At 41.6% G+C, this 25,200-nt stretch overlaps 1 protein-coding gene across 4 annotated transcripts in view; it reads right to left on the reverse strand.

Annotated features, from left to right (window-relative positions):
- The window catches only part of LOC112214721 (protein AF-9), a 71,471-nt gene extending 51,212 nt beyond the window's left edge, over positions 1-20,259 (reverse strand). For 2 of the 4 annotated variants that reach the window (XM_024373688.2, XM_024373686.2), the window contains exons 1-2: positions 20,076-20,257; positions 19,278-19,458 (exon numbers count right to left, since the gene is read on the reverse strand). In XM_024373688.2, the coding sequence (XP_024229456.1) occupies positions 19,278-19,458; positions 20,076-20,087 (193 nt within the window). In that variant the 5' untranslated portion in view covers positions 20,088-20,257. Of the gene's footprint in view, positions 1-19,277; positions 19,459-20,075 lie in introns of all 4 variants that reach the window. The other 2 variants (XM_024373685.2, XM_024373689.2) reach the window with 2 other exon arrangements.
- Positions 20,260-25,200: the final 4,941 nt, after the last annotated feature.

Raw genomic sequence — 25,200 nt, forward strand, 5'->3', positions numbered from 1 at the left:
AAAGGAGCATGACAAAAGATGACTTCAATACGGACTGGCAAAAAACACCCAGACTAATCGTTTATAAAACCTATTTTAAAAAGGCAGTGACAGGCCGGTCTTTGAAAAAGTGACCGATTGCAAAAAAATATGAGAGGGAAAACCCCTTTTCTGGCCAAAAATGCAACTGTTAAACTAAAAAGAAACATCTTATTTCTTTTTCCTCTGACATTATTATTGAGCCTGCAGTTTGTGGGATTTATAACAATTTGAGTGGAGTTGAGTTCCCAGCCATGTTTAGAGTTAAGCTTCTCACTGCTTGCCAAACTGACAACGGCCACTGAAGGATTCCCCGTTGTTTAAGCAGCGGGGTCGCATTTCTGCCCTTGCTGTGCCCACCACATATCAAGTCCCTCACCCCTCTTGATTATTATACATTGCACGCCTTTGGAATCATCTTGTGAAAAACCTCGTCTTTGATGGAAACCTGGAAGCCAAAATGGAACCGAAACCATTTTCATATCAACGTTTCTCGTGAGGAAACTCGTTTAGACCCCACTCTCAAACAATTAATCAGTTTAGTCAATCAAGACAGTACCCAAGAATAACAAATTGCCATAAGAGTATGGCAGGAGTGTATTAATCTCACACTAATTAAAATTACTCCTTGTGCTCATATCCCAGTTCAGCCAAGCAATTTGGCTCATTATTGAAAATGAGAAGCAATCACTAACAGCAGCAAGTCTGGACTAAAATGTTCCAGCTTTAGTTTCTGGAGGTGCTGTAAAAAAATAAAAAAAATGTAGCATGAGCAGGGAGCAAGAGTGAAAGACCTGCCAACAGACAGCCCTTAAACTATGCTTCCATAAAGCACTTCCGCCACCCTCGCTTTCATTGACAAAACCAGGGGAGAGTGAGCATTTACGGCTCAGTTCCTGTTTTTCAGGCGGCTGCCCCCCTCTCCATCCCCACCACCTCCTCCTCTTTCCCAATCCTTTCATGCCAGCAAGAACGGCAGCAGCGGCAGGCAGCCTGCAGTTTCACGGCCCGGGACCTTTGTGCTCCACCTATACAAGTAGGTAGGATTTCTGCCGAGTCGTAAAACAATTACTGGCAAATTCCTGCAGCTCTTTGATTTCTGGCCAGAGGCTGGAGGGGGCGAAGAGGAGGAGGAAGGGCCATGGGGCGGCTGATGGTACCTCTGCTATACAGTAAGGGGCGGGGGGGGGCACAAGGAAGTAGCGGCAGAGGGGGCTTTGTCCAGCGCTGGGAACATCAAGGAATACTGGATCTTTGTGACAGTGCAGATCCCATGGTCATTAGGAAACAGTAGAATGAACTAGAGGTCGACCGATTATGATTTTTCAGCGCCGATACCTATTATTGGAGGAGCAGAAAAGCCGATACAGATTTAAAATCGTCCGATTTTAAAAAATTATAATATTGGTAATAATGACAATTACAACAATACTGAATGAACACTTTTTTAACTTAATATAAATCTAAATCAATTTGGCCTCAAGTAAATCATGAAACATGTTCAATTTGATTTAAATAATGCAAAAACAAAGTGTTGGAGAAGAAAGTAAAAGTGCAATATTTGCCATGTAAGAAAGCTAACGTTTCAGTTCCTTGCTCAGAACATGAGTATATGAAAGCTGGTGGTTCCTTTTAACATGAGTCTTCAATATTCCCAGGTAAGATGTTTTAGGTTGTAGTTATTATAGGAATTATAGGACTATTTCCCTCTATACCATTTGTATTTCATTCATTCATTCATTCATTCATTCAACCTTTGACTATTGGATGTTCTAATAGGCACTTTAGTATTGCCAGTGTAACAGTATAGCTTGTCCCTCTCCTCGCTCCTCCCTGGGCTCGAAACAGCAACACAATGACAACAGCCACCCTCGAAGCAGCGTTACCCATGCAGAGCAAGGGGAACAACTACTAGAAGGCTCAGAGCGAGTGACGTTTGAAGCGCTATTAGGATACTCGATAATATCTAGTAATATCATCAACCATGTGTAGTTAACTAGTGATTATGATTGATTTTATAAGATAAGTTTAATGCTACCTAGCAACTTACCTTGGCTTACTGCATTCGCGTAACAGGCAGTCTCCTTGTGGAGTGCAACAAGAGGCAGGTCGTTATTGCGTTGGAATAGTTAACTGTAAGGTTGCAAGACTGAATCCCCCGAGCTGACAAGGTGAAAATATGTCCTTCTGCCCCTGAACGAGGCAGTTAAAACCACCGTTCCTAGGCCGCCATTGAAAATAAGAATGTGTTCTTAACTGACTTGCCTAGTTAAATAAAAAAAAGGTATAAAAAAAATATATATTTTTAAAATTAAATAAGTTTTTTTTTTAAATTGCGTCCAAAAATACCGATTTCAGATTGTTATGAAAACTTGAAATCGGCCCTAATTAATCGGCCATTCCGATTAATCGGTCGACCTCCAGAATGAACTGAAGGTCCCAACAAAACATGAGCAGTTGCTAACCTCTAGCAGTCTTCAAATGCCCAGTACCGTTGACCAACTTCCTGTCTCTTGCCGATTAATAAAACACCTTTACTATGAAACATTCTTGGATTGTAAAATGTATACAACCTCTTTAAAAAGTAAAGAGGGGTTCAATGCCGAAAAAGGTATATTGCCTCAAATCCAAACAGTTGACACTCGAAACCCAAGAAGGACCGATGTCAATTGCCAAACTACAGCTGACACCACTGTATTCTCTGCGGTTTCTCAACTTCGCCAAAAGCCTGTCTCTCATATCACAACTTCGTGCCCCCTTAAACTAAATGAACTCAAATCTGTGGAGCCAAAAGTCAGCTAGCTGGCAGGAGGGAAGAATGTATGCCTTTCTGGCATGACTGTGGTCTTGGGGTGACGCTGAGGTAAGGATACAGGCAGAGAAGAGGGGAAAACGAAAACAGGCTTTGGCAGGGGAGGGTGTTGCTGACAGACCTCCCAAATCATGAGGGGGAAATCGGGAGGAGCGCAATGGTTTACACTCTGCACATCTCCAATAGGAAATAGGAAATAATCAGTCTGAGGCCAAGAATGTCATGTCAAGCCCCAGGGCTGGAGACCCAATTACCTCAGCTGAGATGTGTTGTGTGTAGAATTGTGTGTGTAGAAATAGTGTGCAAAGTGTGTGCGCGCACCAGCAATGTTGGTGTGTACAGTGCATTCGAAAAGTATTCAGACCCCGTCCCCACATTGTTACATTACATCCTTATTCTAACATTCTAAAAAGGCACCTTATTCTAAAAAGGTATCTAAATGCCTCTCAGACCATGCGATTCTCTGGTCTGATGAAACCAAGAAAGTGTCACGTCTAGAGGAAACCTGGCACCATCCCTACAATGAAGCATGGTGGTGGCAGCATTATGCTGTGGGAATGTTTTTCAGCAGAAGAAACTGGGAGACTAGTCAGTACAGAGGCAAAGTACTGAGAGATTGTTGATGAAAACCTGCTCCAGAATGCTCAGGACCTCAGACTGGGGTGAAGGTTCACCTTCGAAAAGAACAAAGACCCTAAGCACACAACCAAAACAACACAGGAGTGTCTTCGGGACAAGTCTCTGAATGTCCTTGAGTGGCTCAGCCAGAGCCCAGTCTTTAACCCGATTGAACATCTCTGGAGATCTAAAAATAGCTGTGCAGCTATCCAACCTGACAGAGCTTGAGAGGATCTGCAGAGAATAATGTGAGAAACTCCCCAAATATAGGTGTGCCAAGCTTGTAACGCCATACCAAAGAAGACGAAGATGTAATCGCTGCCAAAGGTGCTTCGACAGAGTAAAGGGTCTTAATACTTAGGTAAATAAAAAAACACTGATATGTCAACATTTCTAAAAACCTGTCTTTGCTTTGTCATTGTGGGCTATTGCGTGTAGATGGATTAAATAGTTTTTCCTCATCAATTCTGAAATAAGGTTGTAACATAAAACGTGGAAAAAGTCGAGGGGTCTGAATACTTCGTGTGCGTGTGCATCCCATACCTGTATGGGAAAGACTAGCTTAAAAGACATCACGCTGCTTGCTGAGTGATTAAAACTTCTTCCTGATTCAGCTCATACCGGACCCGCAGATAAAACTTTTTATTTTATTTTTATCACCATAAAAATCTGTCGTTTTAAGCAGGAAATCTGTTTTTGTTTTTTTTTGCATGGCCCGAGTCTCATTCCACTGCATCCCCCGATGTCGGCTTTCCACATTGGTGGGACAAGATGGCGGAGCTACAGTGGTGTTTGTCAGACCATGAGACATCTCGAAAATCGATCTTATCACGAAAACGTCTGGCCTATGAACTATTATCACACCTCTATGGAAAGGTGAACTTTACGAACACGTACACTACCGGAGAAAAGTTAAACCCTTGAATGAGTAGGTGTTCTTTATTTTTTTACTTCTTTTCTACTTTGTAGAACAGCGAAGATATCAAAACTATGAAATAACACATGGAATCATGTAGTAACCAGAACGTGTTAAATCAAAATACAGTTTATATTTGAGATTCTTCAAATAGCCACCTTTTGCCATGATGACAGCTTTGCACACTATTTTGCATTCTCTCAACCAGCTTCACCTGGAATGCTTTTCCAACAGTCTTGAAGGAGTTTCCCAAATGATAGTCCCACCAAGCGCAAACCAGATGAGATGGTGTATCGCTGCTGAATGCTGTGGTAACCATGCTGGTTAAGTGTGTCTTAAATTCTAAATAAAATCACTGACAGTGTCATCAGTAAAGCACTCCCACACCATAACACCACTGCTTCACGGTGGGAAATACACATGCGGAGACCATCCGTTCACCCACACCGCGTCTCACAAAGACAAAGACACAAATTTGGACTCCAAAGCAAAGGACACATTTCCACCGGTCTAATGTCCATTGCGCATGTTTCTTGGCCTAAGCAAGTCTATTCTTCTTATTGGTGTCCTTCAGTGGTTTCTTAGCAGCAATTCGACCATGAAGGCCTGATTCACGCAGTCTCCTCTGAACAGTTGATGTTGGGGTGTGTCTGTTGAACTCAGAAGCATTTATTTGGGCTGGTATCTAATGAACTTATCCTCTGCAGTAGAGGCAACTCTGGGTCTTTCAGTCCTGTGGAGGTCCTCACGAAAGCCAGATTCATCATAGCGCTTGATGTTTTTTGCGACTGCACATGAAGAAACTTTCAAAGTACTTGATATTTCCCGTATTAATTGACCTAAATATCTTAAAGTAATGGACTGTCGTTTCTTTTTGCTTATTTGAGCTGTTCTTGCCATAATATGGGCTTGGTCTTATACCAAAAAGGGCCATCTTGTGTGTAACAACGGATTGCCTCAAAACACATTAAGGAAAGAAATTCTACAAATTACCTTTTAACAAGGCACACCTGTTAATTGAAATCCATTCCAGGTGACTACCTCATGAAGCTGGTTGAGAGAATGCCGTGCAAAGCTGTCAAGGCAAATGGTGGCTATTTGAAGAACCTCAAACAAAATATATTTTGATTTGTTTAACACTTTTTGGTTACTACATGATTCCATGTATTATTTCAGTGTTGATGGCTTCACTTTTAGTCTACAATGTAGAAAATAAAGAAAAATCCTTGAAAGAGTAGGTGTTAAAAGTTGAACGGTAGTAGGTCAGTGGTTTCGCTCTATGACTCCCACAAGTCACGGGACTGGTCTGAAGTCGGTACCGCCAATCTGCCAACTTCAGTCTGTAACGTCCAACCACTTATGCGTCTCGTTTCAGGAAACTAGGTGTTTGTTGCGCATCACTTCTTCACAGGAGAGCCATTTAAATGTAACCTTGTTTTTATTTTTATTTTTATTTCACCTTTATTTAACCAGGTAGGCTAGTTGAGAACAAGTTCTCATTTGCAACTGCGACCTGGCCAAGATAAAGCATAGCAGTGTGAACAGACAACAGAGTTACACATGGAGTAAACAATTAACAAGTCAATAACACAGTAGAAAATTGTTTAAAAGTCTATATACATTGTGTGCAAAAGGCATGAGGAGGTAGGCGGATAATTACAATTTTGCAGATTAACACTGGAGTGAAATGATCAGAAGGTCATGTACAAGTAGAGATATTGGTGTGCAAAAGAGCATAAAAGTAAATAAATATAAACAGTATGGGGATGAGGTAGGTAAAATTGGGTGGGCTATTTACCGATAGACTATGTACAGCTGCAGCGATCGGTTAGCTGCTCAGATAGCAGATGTTTAAAGTTGGTTTGGGAAATAAGTCTCCAACTTCAGCAATTTTTGCAATTCGTTCCAGTCACAGGCAGCAGAGAACTGGAACGAAAGGCGGCCAAATGAGGTGTTGGCTTTAGGGATGATCAGTGAGATACACCTGCTGGAGCACGTGCTACGGGTGGGTGTTGCCATCGTGACCAGTGAACTGAGATAAGGCGGAGCTTTACCTCGCATGGACTTGTAGATGACCTGGAGCCAGTGGGTCTGGCGACGAATATGTAGCGAGGGCCAGCCGACTAGAGCATACAGGTCGCAGTGGTGGGTGGTATAAGGTGCTTTAGTAACAAAACGGATGGCACTGTGATAAACTGCATCCAGTTTGCTGAGTAGAGTGTTGGAAGCTATTTTGTAGATGCCGAAGTCGAGGATTGGTAAGATAGTCAGTTTTACTAGGGTAAGTTTGGCGGCGTGAGTGAAGGATCCTTTGTTGCGGAATAGAAAGCCGACTCTTGATTTGATTTTCGATTGGAGATGTTTGATAGGAGTCTGGAAGGAGAGTTCAGTCTAGCCAGACACCTAGGTACTTATAGATGTACACATATTCTAGGACGGAACCATCCAGGGTGGTGATGCTAGTCGGGCGTGCGGGTGCAGGCAGCGAACGGTTGAAAAGCATGCATTTGGTTTTACTAGCGTTTAAGAGCAGTTGGAGGCCACGAAAGGAGTGTTGTATGGCATTGAAGCCCGTTTGGAGGTTAGATAGCACAGTGTCCAAGGAAGGGCCGGAAGTATACAGAATGGTGTCGTCTGCGTAGAGGTGGATCAGGGAATCGCCCGCAGCAAGAGCAACATCATTGATATATACAGAGAAAAGAGTCGGCCTGAGAATTGAACCCTGTGGCACCCCCATAGAGACTGCCAGAGGACCGGACAGCATGCCCTCCGATTTGACACACTGAATTCTGTCTGCAAAGTAGTTGGTGAACCAGGCAAGGCAGTCATCAGAAAAACCGAGGCTACTGAGTCTGCCGATAAGCATATGGTGATTGACAGAGTCGAAAGCCTTGGCAAGGTCGATGAAGACGGCTGCACAGTACTGTCTTTTATCGATGGCGGTTATGATATTGTTTAGTACCTTGAGCGTGGCTGAGGTGCACCCGTGACCGGCTCAGAAACCAGATTGCACAGCGGAGAAGGTACGGTGGGATTCGAGATGGTCAGTGACCTGTTTGTTGACTTGGTTTTTGAAGACCTTAGATAGGCAAGGCAGGGCAGGATGGATATAAGTCTGTAAAAGTTTGGGTCCAGGGCGTCTCCCCCTTTGAAGAGGGGGATGACTGCGGCAGCTTTCCAATCCTTGGGGATCTCAGACGATATGAAAGAGAGGTTTTGTCAAAATGTGTTTCTTGGCAGAAATGCTGTATGGAACATATGAACTTTCACGTGCCTTAATAACAAGTTAGTATGCCATATGCAAATACAAATATATATTTTTTAAATACGAGCCTACTTGGTTTAGCCACGGATGAAGACAGGAATCTTCCCGCTAGCCATGACTGACTGAGATAATAGCCGCTTCTGTCTAACATGAGCTGGTCAGTATGTGTAGGTAATCCTTTCTAATGTGGCTATTTTGAAAGATCTCTCATAGTAGAACTGGAAAAGTGTTGCTCTCCACTTTATGGGAGGTAGGGAAATCCTTGTCTCGTCGCGCACCAGCGACTCCTGTGGCGGGCCGGGCGCAGTGCACACTAACCAAGGTTGCCAGGTGCACGGTGTTTCCTCCGACACATTGGTGCGGCTGGCTTCCGGGTTGGATGGCGCTGTGTTAAGAAGCAGTGCGGCTTGGTTGGGTTGTGTATCGGAGGACGCATGACTTTCAACCTCCGTCTCTCCCGAGCCCGTTACGGGAGTTGTAGCAATGAGACAAGATAGTAGCTACTAAAACAATTGGATACCACAAAATTGGGGAGAAAAAGGGGTAAAATTCAAAAAAGAAAAGAGAACAAAGGCTGTGGTATAAAACACCCGTCTCCAGATTACATCTTCAAACTAAGGGCAACCATGGCATCTGTGAGAGAGAATAGCATCCTTGCATGTATATGGGTAAGGTAGTCTAGCTAGCTACATTTGCAGATATTACACGTTTTGTTTTGTCAGAAAGTCGTTTTCATTTCAAGTTAAAGCATACTGTTAGCTACCAAACTAACGTTAGCTGGATGGCTCGCTAGCTAATGTTACGTGTATAATCTGCGTAGTAATATTATTCATATCTCAGTTATTTGCATTGCTAGTTATAGCCTAATAGCTAGCCAACATTGAACCTGGTTGGTTAGTCTAAACAAAAAAAGACTCCACTATGCAAGTAACCATTTCAATAGAACATTCATGGATGTCACTGCGACAACTGTAGATGGACGTAGCTGGTAAATTTGCTCTGACCATCTACTCAGATTTCAGAGCACTCTGGTCTTGAGTGTACCAGAGCGCAGAATAACTGACAAATTCACAAACGTGCAACACCCATTGAATATGGCCAGTGTCAGTAAACGTTGGCAAAAAAGCATCATTAAAATGTTGCCAGCAGCAGTTGCAATCACCAACGCTCTGGATAACATAAAACAGTCTAACCAGCACTGCTAGGGTGAGTAAAATGGTCAGAGTCAACTGTTCTACTTCTCTGGAAGTAGCTAGCCAATGTTAGCTTGGGTGCTTGACTCCCGTTGTAAAGGTCAGAACACTCTGGATCAACCCTACTCCTCGGCCAGAGAGTCCAGTGCGCGCTATGAACACTCCGAGAGCGAAACGCTCCAAATTTACATACAGACAATCTGACAACAGAGTTTACAAATGCTCCGAGCACACTCTGGCACTCCAGATTTAATTTATAAAAACAGACCCATAGTAGACCAGCTTTTAGTCTTGAAATTTTGGTTGTTTAGTACATGGCCTCACATGTGAATCCTTAACTTCTTATGGCTAGTAGATTTGGATAGAAAACACTGAAGTTTCTAAAACTGTTTGAATGATGTCTGAGTATAACAAAACTCATATGGCAGGCAAAAACCTGAGAAAAAAATCCAACCAGGAAGTGGGAAATGTGAGGTTTGTAGTTTTTCCAACTCTTTGCCGATCCAAGAGTGTAAATTTTGTCCGATTGCACTTCCTAAGGCTTCCACTAGATGTCAACAGTCTTTAGAACCTTGTTTGAGGCTTCTAATGTGAAGGGGGAGAGAATGAGAGCTGTTTCAACCAGAGGTCTGGCAGAGTGCCATGAGCTCAGTCAGGCGAGCGCCCGAGAGAGGTAGCTGCGTTCCATTGCATTTCTAAAGACAAAGGAATTCTCCGGTTGAAACATTATTGAAGATTTATGTTAAAAACATCCTAAAGATTGATTCTATACATCGTTTGTCATGTTTCTACGAACTGTAACGGAACTCTTTTTACTTTGTCTGGCCTGCGTGTCGTGAATTTGGATTTGTGAACTAAACACTCGAACAAAAGGAGGTATTTGGACATAAATGGACTTCATCGAACAAAACAAACATTTATTGTGGAACTGGGATTCCTGGGAGTGCATTCTGATGAAGATCAAAAGGTAAGTGAATATTTATAATGCTATTTCTGACTTCTGTAGACTCCACAACATGGCGGGTATCTGTATGGCTTGTTTTTGTGTCTGAGCGCCGTACTCAAGATTGCATGGTATGCTTTTTCCGTAAAGTTTTTTTGAAATCTGACACAGTGGTTGCATTAAGGAGAAGTGGATCTGTAATTCCATGCATAACACTTGTATCTTTTATCAATGTTTATTATGAGTATTTCTGTAAATTGATGTGGCTCTCTGCAAAATCACCGGATGTTTTGGAAGCAAAACATTACTGAACATACCGTGCCAATGTAAACTGAGATTTGTGGATGTAAATTTGAACTTTACCTAACAAAACATCCATGTATTCTGTAACATGAAGTCCTATGAGTGTCATCTGATGAAGATCAAAGGTTAGAGAAAATTAATCACTATTTCTGCTTTTTGTGACTCCTCTCTTTGGCTGGAAAAATGGCTGTGTTTTTCTGTGACTAGGTACTGACCTGACAATCGTTTGGTGTGCTTTCGTCGTAAAGCCTTTTTGAAATCGGCCACTGTGGTGGGATTAACAACAAGTTTATCTTTAAAATGGTGTAAAATACTTGTATGTTTGAGGAAATTTAATTATGAGATTTCTGTTTGAATTTGGCGCCCTGCACTTTCACTGGTTGATTTCAGCCTTAAGAAGTTAAAGAGATGGGTGGGGCTAAGGCTTAAGAGGGTGTGAACGATGCTGAATGGGTGTACTGTAGACAAAGAAGAGCTCTCCAGTAGGTGTACCAAGGGCCATTTTCTCAAAAGTGAGGTTATCAACTTTCAAAGCAGAATTACTTTCCCATTATTCCTCAACTATAGTGTATGATATACAATTTCCTAGCTTTCATCCAATGTGATTTTTTTTCATTTTTATGTTGCTACATAAGACCGAATCGAGCCGCTCAGTCACATATGACCCCTCTATGGAAAGGGAAGTCTCTCTCGAACACATACATGGATGCCCACAAGCCTCGCCTGAAGGTAACCCGGTATGAGTAAAAAGTATATGGAAGTAGTTTAACGCCTAAAAAAAAGGGGGGGGGGGTAATCAGGTGTCAAAAATAAATTGTTTACTGAACTCATCTCTCTCAGATAGAGGACAGACTCTTCAAAACAAACTTATATATATATATATATATATATATATAAAAAAAATTTTTTTTACCATATGCATATCCATGTATGAATCTGTTATTCAATGCGTTTATGGGCTAATAGCAGTAAGGCCAAATTCAAATCAAATCAAATTTTATTTGTCACATACACATGGTTAGCAGATGTTAATGCGAGTGTAGCGAAATGCTTGTGCTTCTAGTTCCGACAATGCAGTAATAACCAACAAGTAATCTAACTAACAATTCCAAAAAACTACTGTCTTATACACAGTGTAAGGGGATAAAGAATATGTACATAAGGATATATGAATGAGTGATGGTACAGAGCAGCATAGGCAAGATACAGTAGATGGTATCGAGTACAGTATATACATATGAGATGAGTATGTAAACAAAGTGGCTAGTGATACATGTATTACATAAGGATGCAGTCGATGATATAGAGTACAGTATATACGTATGCATATGAGATGAATAATGTAGGGTAAGTAACATTATATAAGGTAGCATTGTTTAAAGTGGCTAGTGATATATTTACATTTCCCATCAATTCCCATTATTAAAGTGGCTGGAGTTGTGTCAGTGTCAGTGTGTTGGCAGCAGCCACTCAATGTTAGTGATGGCTGTTTAACAGTCTGATGGCCTTGAGATAGAAGCTGTTTTTCAGTCTCTCGGTCCCAGCTTTGATGCACCTGTACTGACCTCGCCTTCTGGATGATAGCGGGGTGAACAGGCAGTGGCTCGGGTGGTTGATGTCCTTGATGATCTTTATGGCCTTCCTGTAACATCGGGTGGTGTAGGTGTCCTGGAGGGCAGGTAGTTTGCCCCCGGTGATGCGTTGTGCAGACCTCACTACCCACTGGAGAGCCTTACGGTTGTGGGCGGAGCAGTTGCCGTACCAGGCGGTGATACAGCCCGCCAGGATGCTCTCGATTGTGCATCTGTAGAAGTTTGTGAGTACTTTTGGTGACAAGCCGAATTTCTTCAGCCTCCTGAGGTTGAAGAGGCGCTGCTGCGCCTTCTTCACGATGCTGTCTGTGTGAGTGGACCAATTCAGTGTGTCTGTGATGTGTATGCCGAGGAACTTAAAACTTGCTACCCTCTCCACTACTGTTCCATCGATTTGGATAGGGGGTGTTCCCTCTGCTGTTTCCTGAAGTCCACAATCATCTCCTTAGTTTTGTTGACGTTGAGTGTGAGGTTATTTTCCTGACACCACACTCCGAGGGCCCTCACCTCCTCCCTGTAGGCCGTCTCGTCGTTGTTGGTAATCAAGCCTACCGCTGTTGTGTCGTCCGCAAACTTGATGATTGAGTTGGAGGCGTGCGTGGCCACGCAGTCTGCAACGTAGAACATTCTGAGTCGTTTAGGGGAGTCTGGCTTTGGAGATTGTGGTAGCCTAGATGTATGGTTCAATGTTTCATCAAATAATTATATATTTCATACCTTAAGCGGTAAAAAAAAATCTAATCTAAATTATCCTTGGTATGACCATCTTAAAACAATTCCATATGTTAGCTTAGTATACCACTGAACACCCGGCTTAGACTCTAGAGGGTTAACATCCATTAACACTTTTGAAAATCATGTCTCGTAATACCCCTTCAGAAAGTCATTACCAGTAGTAAAAAAGGCATAGTCACGCACACATTCACCCTCACTCCCAATATCCTGACAAACTTGAACATTTAAATTAGACTACAAATTGAACCATACATCTAGGCTACCACAATCTCCAAAGCCAGACTCCCCTAAACGAAATCAGAATGTTCTATGTTGCAGACAAAGACAATATGGCCATCAATATCAAAGCCAGACAAGATCACATTCGGGAACCCTCAGCAAAGAGAGGAAAGGAACGCAACATCTAAGACATGTTTTAGTCTGAGGAGATCATGTATGAGTTACTCCAGAGACTTGACTTGTGGTATGTGCACACACACAAGCCACAAAAGAATGATGGGGAAACACAAAGAGAGGATGTGGAAAGTGAAGGCTTCATGCTACAACTTCAGGGGCTCAGGAGAGGCCCAAGGGGCCAACATACTGACCCAATCATTTAGCTAAGCCACCACTATGGAGGGAATAGGGCAGGTGTGTGCGCTTAGTTTATTTAATCTGGTTATCGGAGAGCTTCTTTTACAGGATAATAACAAAGAGCCTGAAAAGAGCCCTTCACTGTCAGTCTGTTTCCACAGAAAGACCCATTAACGCTTCTGTCAACTTCCCCATTCTGCCCCCGTAATGCCGAAAGGCCTTTTATCTTCTTCCCCAGAGTCAGATGAACTCGTGGATACCATTTTTATGCCTCTGCATGCAGTTTGAAGCAAGTTGCTAACTAGCTCTAGCGCAATTGCAAACTGGCGTGAGCATAATGTCTGGAAGTCTATGGGTATCTGCTTTCAGATAGCATTCTGACATGAAGTCTATGGGTAACGCTAGTTAGAATTGGCTTGTGAAACCACCTCTAACTTCCTGCATACTTGACGGAGACATAATAAATGGTATCCAAAAGTTCATCTGATTCTGAGGAAGGGCCTCATTTTCATAATCCCAAAGTATCCCTTTTAAGTGACACTATTCATTAAATATTACCTGCACATCTTATGATCTCAAAACGCAATAAAATTGCATTGACCCATTATTGTACCAAATCAAATTTACCCCTACACACACACACACACACACACACACACAGCTACCTCATACCCCTGCATATTGACTCGGTACTGGTACACTATATATCGCCATGTTATTTTTACTTGTTATTCGTTGTGTATTTTCTCTCATCTTTAACTCTGAATTGTTGAAAAAGGACCGGTAAATAATCATGTCACTGTTAGTCAATACCGTTTTTTTTTACAAAGCATGACTAAATGTATTTGATTAAATGGCACAAAATAGAGTGCTAGTGCCAAATGGAGTGACATTGGGTCGCAGTACAAAAATAGCCCATTCTCGGTTCCAGTCCAGACCCAACTTCGAGGTTGGTGAGCTCCACCGAGAAGACAGCGATGCCATTCGCAGCGACCGTCGCCACGGCAACACCTGAACGCCAGGACCCAACTGCCGGCGATAATGAAGCGGCACTGTGACTTTACAGACTGTTGCATCATTAATTTTAATGTGTTGAGAAGACACAGCTTCCCCTCCTGGACAGAAACTGAAAATCAGTACAGCTGTGGGGGAACGTGAGAGGAGAGCTACAGCAAAGTCTCCCGTTCGCTTCCTAAGCACCACATCATGGCCAGGGGAGTAAAAGTGATGTGAGCTAGAACCGTCCAAACAAGTAGAAAATGAAAGGCTGGTGAAGCAAAAAAATAGGAGCAGAGGATAAGATTTAAGATACGGAACAACGCTCCGAGAGCCTGTTTTGACCAATACCTTGTTGACATCTCTGCCAGTGTGAACCATCAGTTCACTGGAATCTTTTCACAGGGAAATATATTTAGAGAGTGACACAAATGTGACCCGCTCAGCTCCCTAAAATCAATAAATCAAACTTTTCATAGAGCCAACAGTCATGATATATTACTATCAGGCCTTAAAACTGTCACTGAGGTTTGAATTACGATTATGACTGAGGAGTAATGGGAAAAGGCCAGCTATTCCCCACTGGCTTTGAAGCAGGTGAGAGCACCCTTACAGCAAACACTGCATAAGAGTAAGTGCTCATTTCAGAACCTGAAATGACAGGCAAAATGGCCAGTGAAAGAAATTAATCCCTCGTCATTCTGAATATGAATATCATGAATATGCCTACATGACGCACCGACCTATCATTCTTTATGCAAAAATAGACTACTTTACCATGATTTTGTTCAGAGAAGTATACAAATGACAGAATCAAGTCATGTATGCTTTGACAGGTGAAGTCCAATGTAAAAATGGCCGACCAAACCATGTTCCAGTCCATTTATTATGGGGGGGGGGTTGGTCTTACACTCCTTCCCACAGCACCGAATATCAGGTTTCCAAGGCTACACAGCATGGCAGCCAATCATAGCCATTTTCTTCAGGTCCGTTTAAATGTCTTGCTGGCCATAAAACTCCAAATTGGAAGCTTTAACCGGGAGAGCTGCACAGTGGAGAATGGGGACAGTAAGTGACCACTCCTGTTGTGACAAATGTTAGTCATTTTATTTTTCTTCCTAATTCACATATAGCCTGCCTTACTCTACATTTTTGCCACATTTAGGATGGCTAAAAAGTATAACCGTCCACAATACATTTTTCAAAGCAAGGTGAGTGAAAAGATTCCCTTTCAAGTGAAAAGGCACCGGTGTAATCCACAACAGCTGCAAGACGGACTATATTAAAACAGTATAGCCAGCGTTTAGCCGCCTCACAAAAAAAGAGAGAAGTGAGAAAGAAATAGGGAAGAAAGAGTGACCTAATGCAGAGCTGCACATTCTTGACCTAATGCCGAGCTGCACCTCCTTGGAAGGAGTGTCTGTGCGTCTCTGCAGGAGTAGGGGCAGGCAGCTGCGCCCTTATGAGACCACTCTGCGAGACTGTTAGTATTAAAACTGTCAAACACATGCTTGTCTATGCTACAAGGTTTCCCCTCAATTCCTTTGGCTTCTCCCGTCAGGGGCCCAATGTTGATCAAAGGTACCGGAGGGGTAGGGGTGGGGGGCTTCAGCCGGCTTGTGGATGTCTCTTGTACCCAACAGAACAGAGAGAGGGTGACGATGCCACACTGCTCCTGAAGAGTCTTCAAGCTCGATTCATTCAATTCTACATATGCTAAATGTATCCTGTCATAACATAAGAGTATCTTTCTACTGTTGTCAAATGTAGGTGTACTATTAAAACACAGGTAAACACCACCAAGTTTCAGAACAAGACCTGTGAGACGGTAGTTTGCTAACCATGATACAGCATGAACTTGCCAAGGCAGGTTTCAGCCTAAAAGGAGAGTGCCAATTGGTCAAATTCAGTGATAAGCTGCAAATACATCATCCTTGCAAACAACATCCAAATGTGCTTTCATTTTAACACAAGTTTAAGCCAGGCTGGAAGAACTCTCCTGCTCCTCCCTGTGCTCCAACCGGGAACACAATGACAACAGCCACCCTCGAAGCAGCGTTACCCATGCAGAGCAAGGGAAACAACCACTCCAAGGCTCAGAGCGAGCGAGGGACATTTGAAACGCTATTAGCGCGCGCTAACTAGCCAGCCATTTCACTTCGGTTACACCAGCCTCATCTCGGGAGTTGCAATGCTTGAAGTCATAAACAGCGCAATGCTTGACGCACAACGAAGAGTTGCTGGCAAAACGCAGGAAAGTGCTGTTTGAATGAATGTTTACGCACCTGCTTCTGCCTACCACCGCTCAGTCAGATACTTGTATGCACAGTCAAATTATACGCAACGCATGACACGCTAGATAATATCTAGTAATATCAACCATGTGTAGTTAACTAGTGATTGATTGATGTTTTTTATAAGATAAGTTTAATGCTAGCTAGCAACTTACCTTGGCTTACTGCATTCGCGTAACAGGCAGTCTCCTTGTGGAGTGCAACAAGAGGCAGGTCGTTATTGAATTGTACTAGTTAACTAAGGTTGCAAGACTGAATCCCCCGAGCTGACAAGGTGAAAATGTCCTTCTGCCCCTGAACGAGGAAGTTAACCCACCGTTCCTAGGCCGTCATTGAAAATAAGAATGTGTTCTTAACGGACTTGCCTAGTTAAATAAAGATTAAAGAAAGGTGTAACAAAAATAATAATAATAATTTTAAACTGCAAAAATCGGTGTCCAAAAATACCGATTTCCGATTGTAAATGAAAACTTCAAATCGGCCCTAATTAAATGGCTATTCCGATTAATCGGTCGACCTCTAGAACATACCACTCACGCAGCGCCGTTTCCATATCAGGAATGCGTTTAGCTTGAAGTTCACACACACCGGTAGAAATAAACACCTCATCTGTTCTCATGAGCTTTGAAATGCATCTATTCCTATGCTATAAATCAGAGTAGTGGATGATAAAGTACTTTCGCTACCCACAAACTCTCCTCTCCAGTCAGGTGTTCAGACTAGGGAAGAGATCCGTTGCATACGCCTCAAGAATTCACTGCATGCATTGAAGCATGCAAGCAGCAGCACATTGGAGCGTCAAGTACAAGCAACACTTTGTATACTAGCCCTTGCCTTGACCCCCTCTCCTCTATTTACACACTATAGATTTATGCCCGTTGAAATGGGAAAAATAAGTTCTCTTTTCAACACGCATGTAAATGGACAGACTTTCCAGTTTATTGACAGAACACAGATTTGCTAAATGACTTAGCAGGAAACTGATGGTCAAGGTGGATTCGTAACCAAACACATCATATGAAGTACATCATACATTTCTATTTCACTTGCCACCATGTTCAAATGAAGCTCTGTAGCTCAGCTATTACAGATGAAACAGTACATGACATTGGTGTTATGACAAAATAACTCAACATTTACCAGCAACTGTTTCTTTGTATTCAAAAGTCCAGTAGCAAGACAACTTACAATTACATTGTTTTTTCAGTATTAACGCAGTGAAAGAAACAAAGCTTCTCTTTTAACCGATTTCAACCTCGTTCCTTGGCACTAGTCTAGCAGGCTGTTCTGTCTCTTTGCACCACAAAGAGCAGACTCAAAAGCAGCCTTTGGTGGGTTGTGTGTGTGTGTGTGTGTGTGGAGGGGGGTGGCAGAGGGGTTTGTACAGTCAACCATGTACGACAGACTGTAGCCTACCTGCACCAGTGAACAGAGACCAAGCATATGCAGCACCAGCAAAACAACCTTATGGTGGTAGCTGGCTGGTTCTATGGTTGTCTTGTGTTCAAATCTACCAGCCTTTTAATGAATATTGTAATAGGCTGTCATTCATCCAGTCAAACTGACAATTCCTGTGACATTTTTGAATTTTAGAAATAGGAGTGAAAAATCATATCACTATGCTTCTATAGGGTATTGGTAACATCATGAAAGCACACAGGGGCCAGCTGTCAACGGAACGCGTCAGACACTGACAGGTGATACTGGTAAACATCACAATGACACCATGTTGTGAACTGTAAAACTCCCTGGATAACATAACAGGTATGTGATGTGTAGCCTATGAGATGGCTATTTAGTCCAACTGCCCATGCAACAACATCACTGTGTGATACTAGAAGACATTGGCAGGTTATGTTTAACAGCCTACAAAAATGGACAATCAAGTCACTAATATTTATACTATATATAGGGGTGAAAGCATAAAAGTATAAGAGTTTTAAAGAATAGCCTACTTAAAATACTTTATTTATATAGTAACAGATAGTGGTTCTCCTGCACCTCAGTAGGCTATGAACTCGTTGGTATTAGACCCATTTTGTACATTGCATAATGCATATTTTTCTTGATGCAATGACTATTCTTCAGACTGTTGATAGTAGTTTGGGGTTATCGTTTTAAAAAGGAGAGTAAATAATGAATGGTTAAACAATAGCATGATCTTACAACTGTTCCCAATAAAGTGCAAATGTTCCCTGGTAATCTGAGTCGCATGTAATTAATATGACAGGGTCTCTCCAAGGCATCGACTTTGGCACATTTCCCTGCATTTGTCACACCAAACAACACTCAAACACACCAGCAGGAAAGGAGGTAAAAATACCAAACCAACAAATACTATAATTGATCCCTTCCAGCCATGCCAGAAGTTTAAACAACCACTATGCTCTCCACTGTTTGAACAAGCCCTCTTATGTTTACCATCACCAAATGCTGGGTAGTGGTCACATTTAGCCTTTCTAGTTCTTAATGCCACACCTAGCAACGTTGTTACGGTTTGTAGTTTAGCTCACCTTCATTTTGGTTGACCAATCTTTTATAAAACTCGTAGGGTGGAATTAGTCAACTATTCTACTAAAGCTGGTTTACAAAAAAAACTAAAAGAATAATACTTTAATCTAACCTCTCGGGTTAAGTTTTAATTGTAGAGATACACATAAGGGGAACTCTATCCTATGACCATCAAAGATGTTCACAGTATAACTTATCCAATAGCGCATCTAATTAATTGTGCATGCGCTACAGGTGGGCATGTTCACATGAATTAAGCAAGTTTATTTATTTATTTATTTATTTATTTTTTTGGGGGGGGGGTCCATTTACAAACTTTGCAAAGTGAAGGCTATTACAAAAAATATATATATTTTCAATGAACCGCCAAGGATAGTCGCGCACACAATTCAATAGGCTTAATTTGTCCGGAGTGGTAGGCTATTGCTATAAGCTTTGCTTTACAAATCAAGCAGTCTATTATTTTATGACAGTAAAACTCAAAAAGCAGGGTAAATTATATGCCTACCTCGTTTTGGTCTTGGGAAGCTTTCGTGCAGGTGAAAAACGACTTTTTCCACAAAGTGCTGAATGTTGCTGTGCTCTGGTCCTCGGACAAACACCATCCAGTCGTGCGTAAAGCCTTCAACGGTGGGTTTCTTTCTGACCTGGGCACGATGTCCGAGTTCTAGTTTCACCTGAACAGCACCCTAGAACATCCAAAATCATATCACATATTGTTGCCAATCGGAGGCTGGCATCATTGCATGCTGTACAACCTACCTAAATCTATCCACGAGTAAAACCATACATTGTCTCAAGACACCCGTACCAGCCTCAATGCGCGGAATAAATTAAATAAAACACACGTTAACATGTTTCGATTTGATAAGTCTACTCATAATCACTTGCACTCTATCCTGCTTTGCATTTCAGCAAAGAAAGCAAGGTGTCTATAGCCTTCCCTACACTATAAAGACAGTCATGTATTTATGTTCATGAAGTAGCCTAGGCTACAAACGGCAAATAATTTTGAACAACGCCGAAAAACTATTACAAGGAGACTGTAATTTGCCAGGGTAGACTTTTTCAGGATTTTACTATCCAAGCATCACTTTCACAAACATACTTTATACGTGAGATATGCTACATTCTAGACGCGCCTCGCTACTCAACTAACGTTAGTTCTACTGTACTTGAATATCAATATAAATATGGCTGGACATCTTCGGCTCAGACGCACCGGGCAATACCGCCTTCTTCGAGCAAAGAAAACAATACGCTAGAACACACCCTGCCTAAGCATGGTCGCGAGCAGTGTACTCACCGACGTGGCCATTCTTGAGGCCGCGTGCAACCGCTATTTCATCGAGAATTTGTTCTAAATGAGAAGATATAGGAGTGCAAATGGCTGATGGCGGACATGGTCTCTCCTAATTGAACTCAACCCCCGAGTTTCAGACTGAGGAGCAAAGTAAGACGCATGCGCTGTTTTGTGCACTGACAAGAGACAGACATAGCAGAGGGAAGAGAACCAATGAGACAACGCACACGCGCAGAGAACCAATGCATGGACTCGAGTAAAACCACCTCACAACTTCCCCACATAGGCAAGGGATAATTACCCCATGCCTTCAAACCATTGATGACTAGACCCAGCTCCCAGCATGAACAGTCAACATACATTTACTTGAGTGGAGCACTCGATACTGTAACATTATCCAAATATCCAACATGATAAACAGTCTGCTATTAGATGGTGTTTTTTAAAGTATCAATTAGCCTACAACTGGATGTCAATATATTCAAACATTACCCCAAATAGTAATTGAGTCAACATGATGATTCATACACCATTCTTATCAAATCGAACAACATATTATGAGCCCCAAAATAGATAACTATTCATGTTTTATTTGAGCATCCCCTCCTATAACGCCCATTCCATCATCTCCCCCCATAATGTGACAACCAAGTAAATAAACACCTTGATTTTGAACTATACTCCAAATAGCCCACAAATTCGTATCATACCTATGATCTGAATGAGTTAAATACAATTTCTGACTGAGAAATCAATGAATGCAAGGTGTCAGTTTCCACTTTCTTTCAATGGGTGTGTGCTCTTCAGTTGTGCCAGCAGCAAAATAAAGACCTCACCATATGGACCTAAGAAGTGTTGGATTTGCCAACTGTTCATCATTCCCCCGTTGAAAAACGAATGTTTTTACTCTCATTGCTGTGGCAACTTGATGTTGCTGCTGCTTGAACGCATTAATTATTGTTCAAGTGGTAACAATTACTTTATTGAAGATCAGATCAGGTCTGAAAGCTCTTAATTTCACTAGAATGGAGGCGAGGACAAAAAGGTGACCAATTGCAGGGGGCAGAGGTCATGGTGCCAAACCAAAGCTCCATGAATTAGCATCAACTCCTCATTGGTCCCTCAATACAGGAAGTCCAGAGAAATGCCAAACCGAACCAAGCCATCTTTGGCCAGACTGACTTTACAATATACCTATCCAAATCACATTAAATCAAGTAAAGTCAAATATTTGATGGAATAGTTTAAGTATACTATTGGACTAAAAACAGATCTGGCTAATTAATCTATATGAGCCAAATAATGATGATCCACACTTTTTCGAAAATAAATATAATAATCTATTGAGATCACAAGCAACAAAATAATCTATTAATATGGTGGGAGATTATAATACGGTTTTAAGTACCTCAATGGATCGTAAAGGAAATCATTCTACAAACTACCACGCTCACGCACACAAGGAGATCACAAAGATCATGGATACAATAAAACTAGTGGATATATGGAGGTTGAAAAACCCTGACCTAGTGAGATATACATGGAGGCTTCATCAAACTAGCCATCTTGATTTACTTCCTAGTTTCATTCTGGCTTGCATCAAAAGTTTTTAAAAAGTGTTGATATAAGTCCGAATGTGAACGGACCACCATCTAAATGGCCTCCATTTAACTCTTACAGAATTTCCACGTGGACACGACTGTTGGAAATTTAATCAAAGCCTATTGGATGACAATTTGTTCTTAACTAAGACAAAAAAATGATAATTGACTTTTTTTTGTAGAACATACAGTTGAAGTCGGAAGTTTACATACATACACCTTAGCCAAATACATTTAAACTCAGTTTTTCACAATTCCTGACATTTAATCCTAGTAAAAATTCCTTGTTTTATGTCAGTTAGGATCCCCACTTTATTTTAAGAATGTGAAATGTCAGAAAAGTAGTAGACAGAATGATTTATTTCAGCTTTTATTTCTTTCATCACATTCCCAGTGGGTCAGAAGTTTACATACACTCAATTAGTATTAGGTAGCATTGCCTTTAAATTGTTTAACTCGGGTCAAACGTTTGGGGTAGCCTTCCACAAGCTTCCCACAATAAGTTGGGTGAATTTTGACCCATTCCTCCTGATAGAGCTGGTGTAACTGAGTCAGGTTTGTAGGCCTCCTTGCTCGCACACGCTTTTTCAGCTCTGCCCACACATTTTCTATGCGATTGAGGCTAGGGCTTTGTGATGGCCACTCCAATACCTTGACTTTGTTGTCCTTAAGCAATTTTGCCACAACTTTGGAAGTATGCTTGGGGTCATTGTCCATTTGGAAGACCCATTTGCGATCAAGCTTTAACTTCCTGACTGATGCCTTGAGATGTTGCTTCAATATATCCACATAATTTTCCTACCTCATGATGCCATCTATTTTGTGAAGTGCACCAGTCCCTCCTGCAGCAAAGCCCACCCACAACATGATGCTGCCACCCCCGTGCTTCACAGTTGGGATGGTGTTCTTCGGCTTGCTGCCTCCCCCTTTTTTCTCCAAACATAACAATGGTCATGATGGCCAAAAAGTAACATTTTTGTTTCATCAGACCAGAGGACATTTCTCCTAAAAGTACAATCTTTGTCCCCATGTGCAGTTTCAAACTGTAGTTTGGCTTTTTATGGCGGTTTTGGAGCAGTGGCTTCTTCCTTGCTGAGCGGCCTTTCAGGTTATGTCGATATAGGACTTGTTTTACTGTGGATATAGATACTTTTGTACTCGTTTCCTTCAGCATCTTCACAAGGTCCTTTGCTGTTGTTCTGGGATTGATTTGCACTTTTAGCACCAAAGTACGTGACAGAACATGTCTCCTTCTTGAGCAGTATGATGGCTGCGTGATCCCATGGTTGCGTGATCCCTTGCATACTGTTGTTTGTACAGATGAACGTGGTACCTTCAGGCATTTGGAATTTGCTCACAAGGATGAATCAGACTTGGGGAGGTCTACAAATATTTTTCTGAGGTCTTGGCTGATTTATTTTGATTTTCCCATGATATCAAGTAAAGAGGCACTGAGTTTGAAGGTAGGCCTTGAAATACATCCACAGGTATACCTCCACTTGACTCAAAGGATGTCAATTAGCCTATCAGAAGCTTCTAAAGCCATGACATCATTTTCTGGAATTTTCCAAGCTGTTTGAAGGCACAGTCAACTTATTGTATGTAAACTTCTGACCCACTGGAATTGTGATGCAGTGAATTATAAGTGAAATAATCTGTCTATAAACAATGGTTGGAAAAATTACTTGTGTCATGCACAAAGTAGACGTCCTAACCGACTTGCCAAAACTATAGTTTGTTAACAAGAAATTTGTGGAGTGGTTGAAAAACGAGTTTTAATGTCTCCAACCTAAGTGTATGTAAACTTCTGACTTCAACTGTAGGTACAGAAGTTCCCCTTATCGCATGGGACATTTTCAAATGTACTTTTTTACTTTTTTATCAATACAATACAATGCTCATCATTAAAACAAAAGCAGTTTAGATCAAAATAGATTAGAATAATAAAGGAAATAGAGGAAGTAACAGCGCAGGTAGATGGTAATGGAAACTATTATAGAGGCACAAAATAGGTTAGGAAAAATAGGAAAAACAAAAAGAATTGGAGTTACTTATTCAAGAACGATTGAGTGTAATGTATTACAAAAATAAAGCGACTTGGATGGAAAATGGTGAAAAATGTACAACATTTTTCTAGAATCTTTAACATAGGAATTAAACCAAAAACTATTTACAGAGACTTGTTACAAATGAGTTATCCATGATTCACCAAATTATATTTTGAAAGAGGAAGCAAAATATTTTCCATTACCATCTACCTGCCTGGATTACTTTTATTTTGGTGAATCTCTTATACAATGGTTTAAAGTTATGTAAAGTTATGTACAGCACCTAAAATTAACCTTACAAATAGCAGTGTTGGGTGATTTGGAAAGCCATAGTCAGTCAATAAATAATATACTAATACTCATATGAAAGGTTTTCATCTTTAGCTCACAATCTTTGGATAACATACGATTAGAAAGGTTCCAACATTTTGTAAAACATCACAGCACAATTAAAAATATATGGCACATGGAAACCAAACGAGGGTGTTCTATCGTAGGTGGGATGGGCTGAGTGGCTGAGGGTTGGGATTAAAGAGCTGAGGTCTATGGTGATAGGTGGGATGGTCTGCGAGTGGCTGAGGGTTGGGATTAAAGAGCTGAGGTCTATGGTGATAGGTGGGATGGGCTGAGAGTGGCTGAGGGTTGGGATTAAAGAGCTGAGGTCTATGGTGATAGGTGGGATGGTCTGAGAGTGGCTGAGGGTTGGGATTAGAGAGCTTATGTTTGGTAATATATTATTGGTATGTGACTGCTTTATATAAAAGTTACATGTTTTATTTATTTACTTCACCTTTATTTAACCAGGTAGGCTAGTTGAGAACAAGTTCTCAATTACAACTGCGACCAGGCCAAGATAAAGCAAAGCAGGTCGACACATACAACAACACAGAGTTACACATGGAATAAACAAACATACAGTAAATAAATACAATAGAGAAAGTCTATATACAATGTGTGCAAATGAGGTAAGATAAGGGGGTGAGGCAATAAATAGGCCATAGTGGCAAAATTATTACAGTATGGCAAATTAAACACTGGGGTGATAGATGTGCAGAAGATGAGTGTGCAAGTAGCGGTACGGGGGTGCAAAGGAGCAAAATAAAAAATACAAATTATAATGTGGTGATGAGGGAGTTGGATGGGCTATTTACAGATTGGCTATGTACAGGTGCAGTGATCTGTGAGCTGCTCTGACAGCTGGTGCTTAAAGCTAGAGAGGGAGATAAGAGTCTCCAGCTTCAGTGATTTTTGCAGTTCGTTCCAGTCATTGGCAGCAGAGAACTGGAAGGAAAGGCGGCCAAAGGAGGAATTGGCTTTGGGGTGACCAGTGAAATATACCTGCTGGAGCACGTGCTGCGGGTGGGTGATGCTATGGTGACCAGTGAGCTGAGATAAGGTGGGGCTTTACCTAGCAACGACTTATATATGACCTGGAGCCAGTGGGTTTGGCGAAGGATATGAAGCGAGGGCCAGCCAACG

The sequence above is a fragment of the Oncorhynchus tshawytscha genome, linkage group LG15 (genome assembly GCF_018296145.1).
Source record: "Oncorhynchus tshawytscha isolate Ot180627B linkage group LG15, Otsh_v2.0, whole genome shotgun sequence".
NCBI lineage: Eukaryota > Metazoa > Chordata > Actinopteri > Salmoniformes > Salmonidae > Oncorhynchus > Oncorhynchus tshawytscha.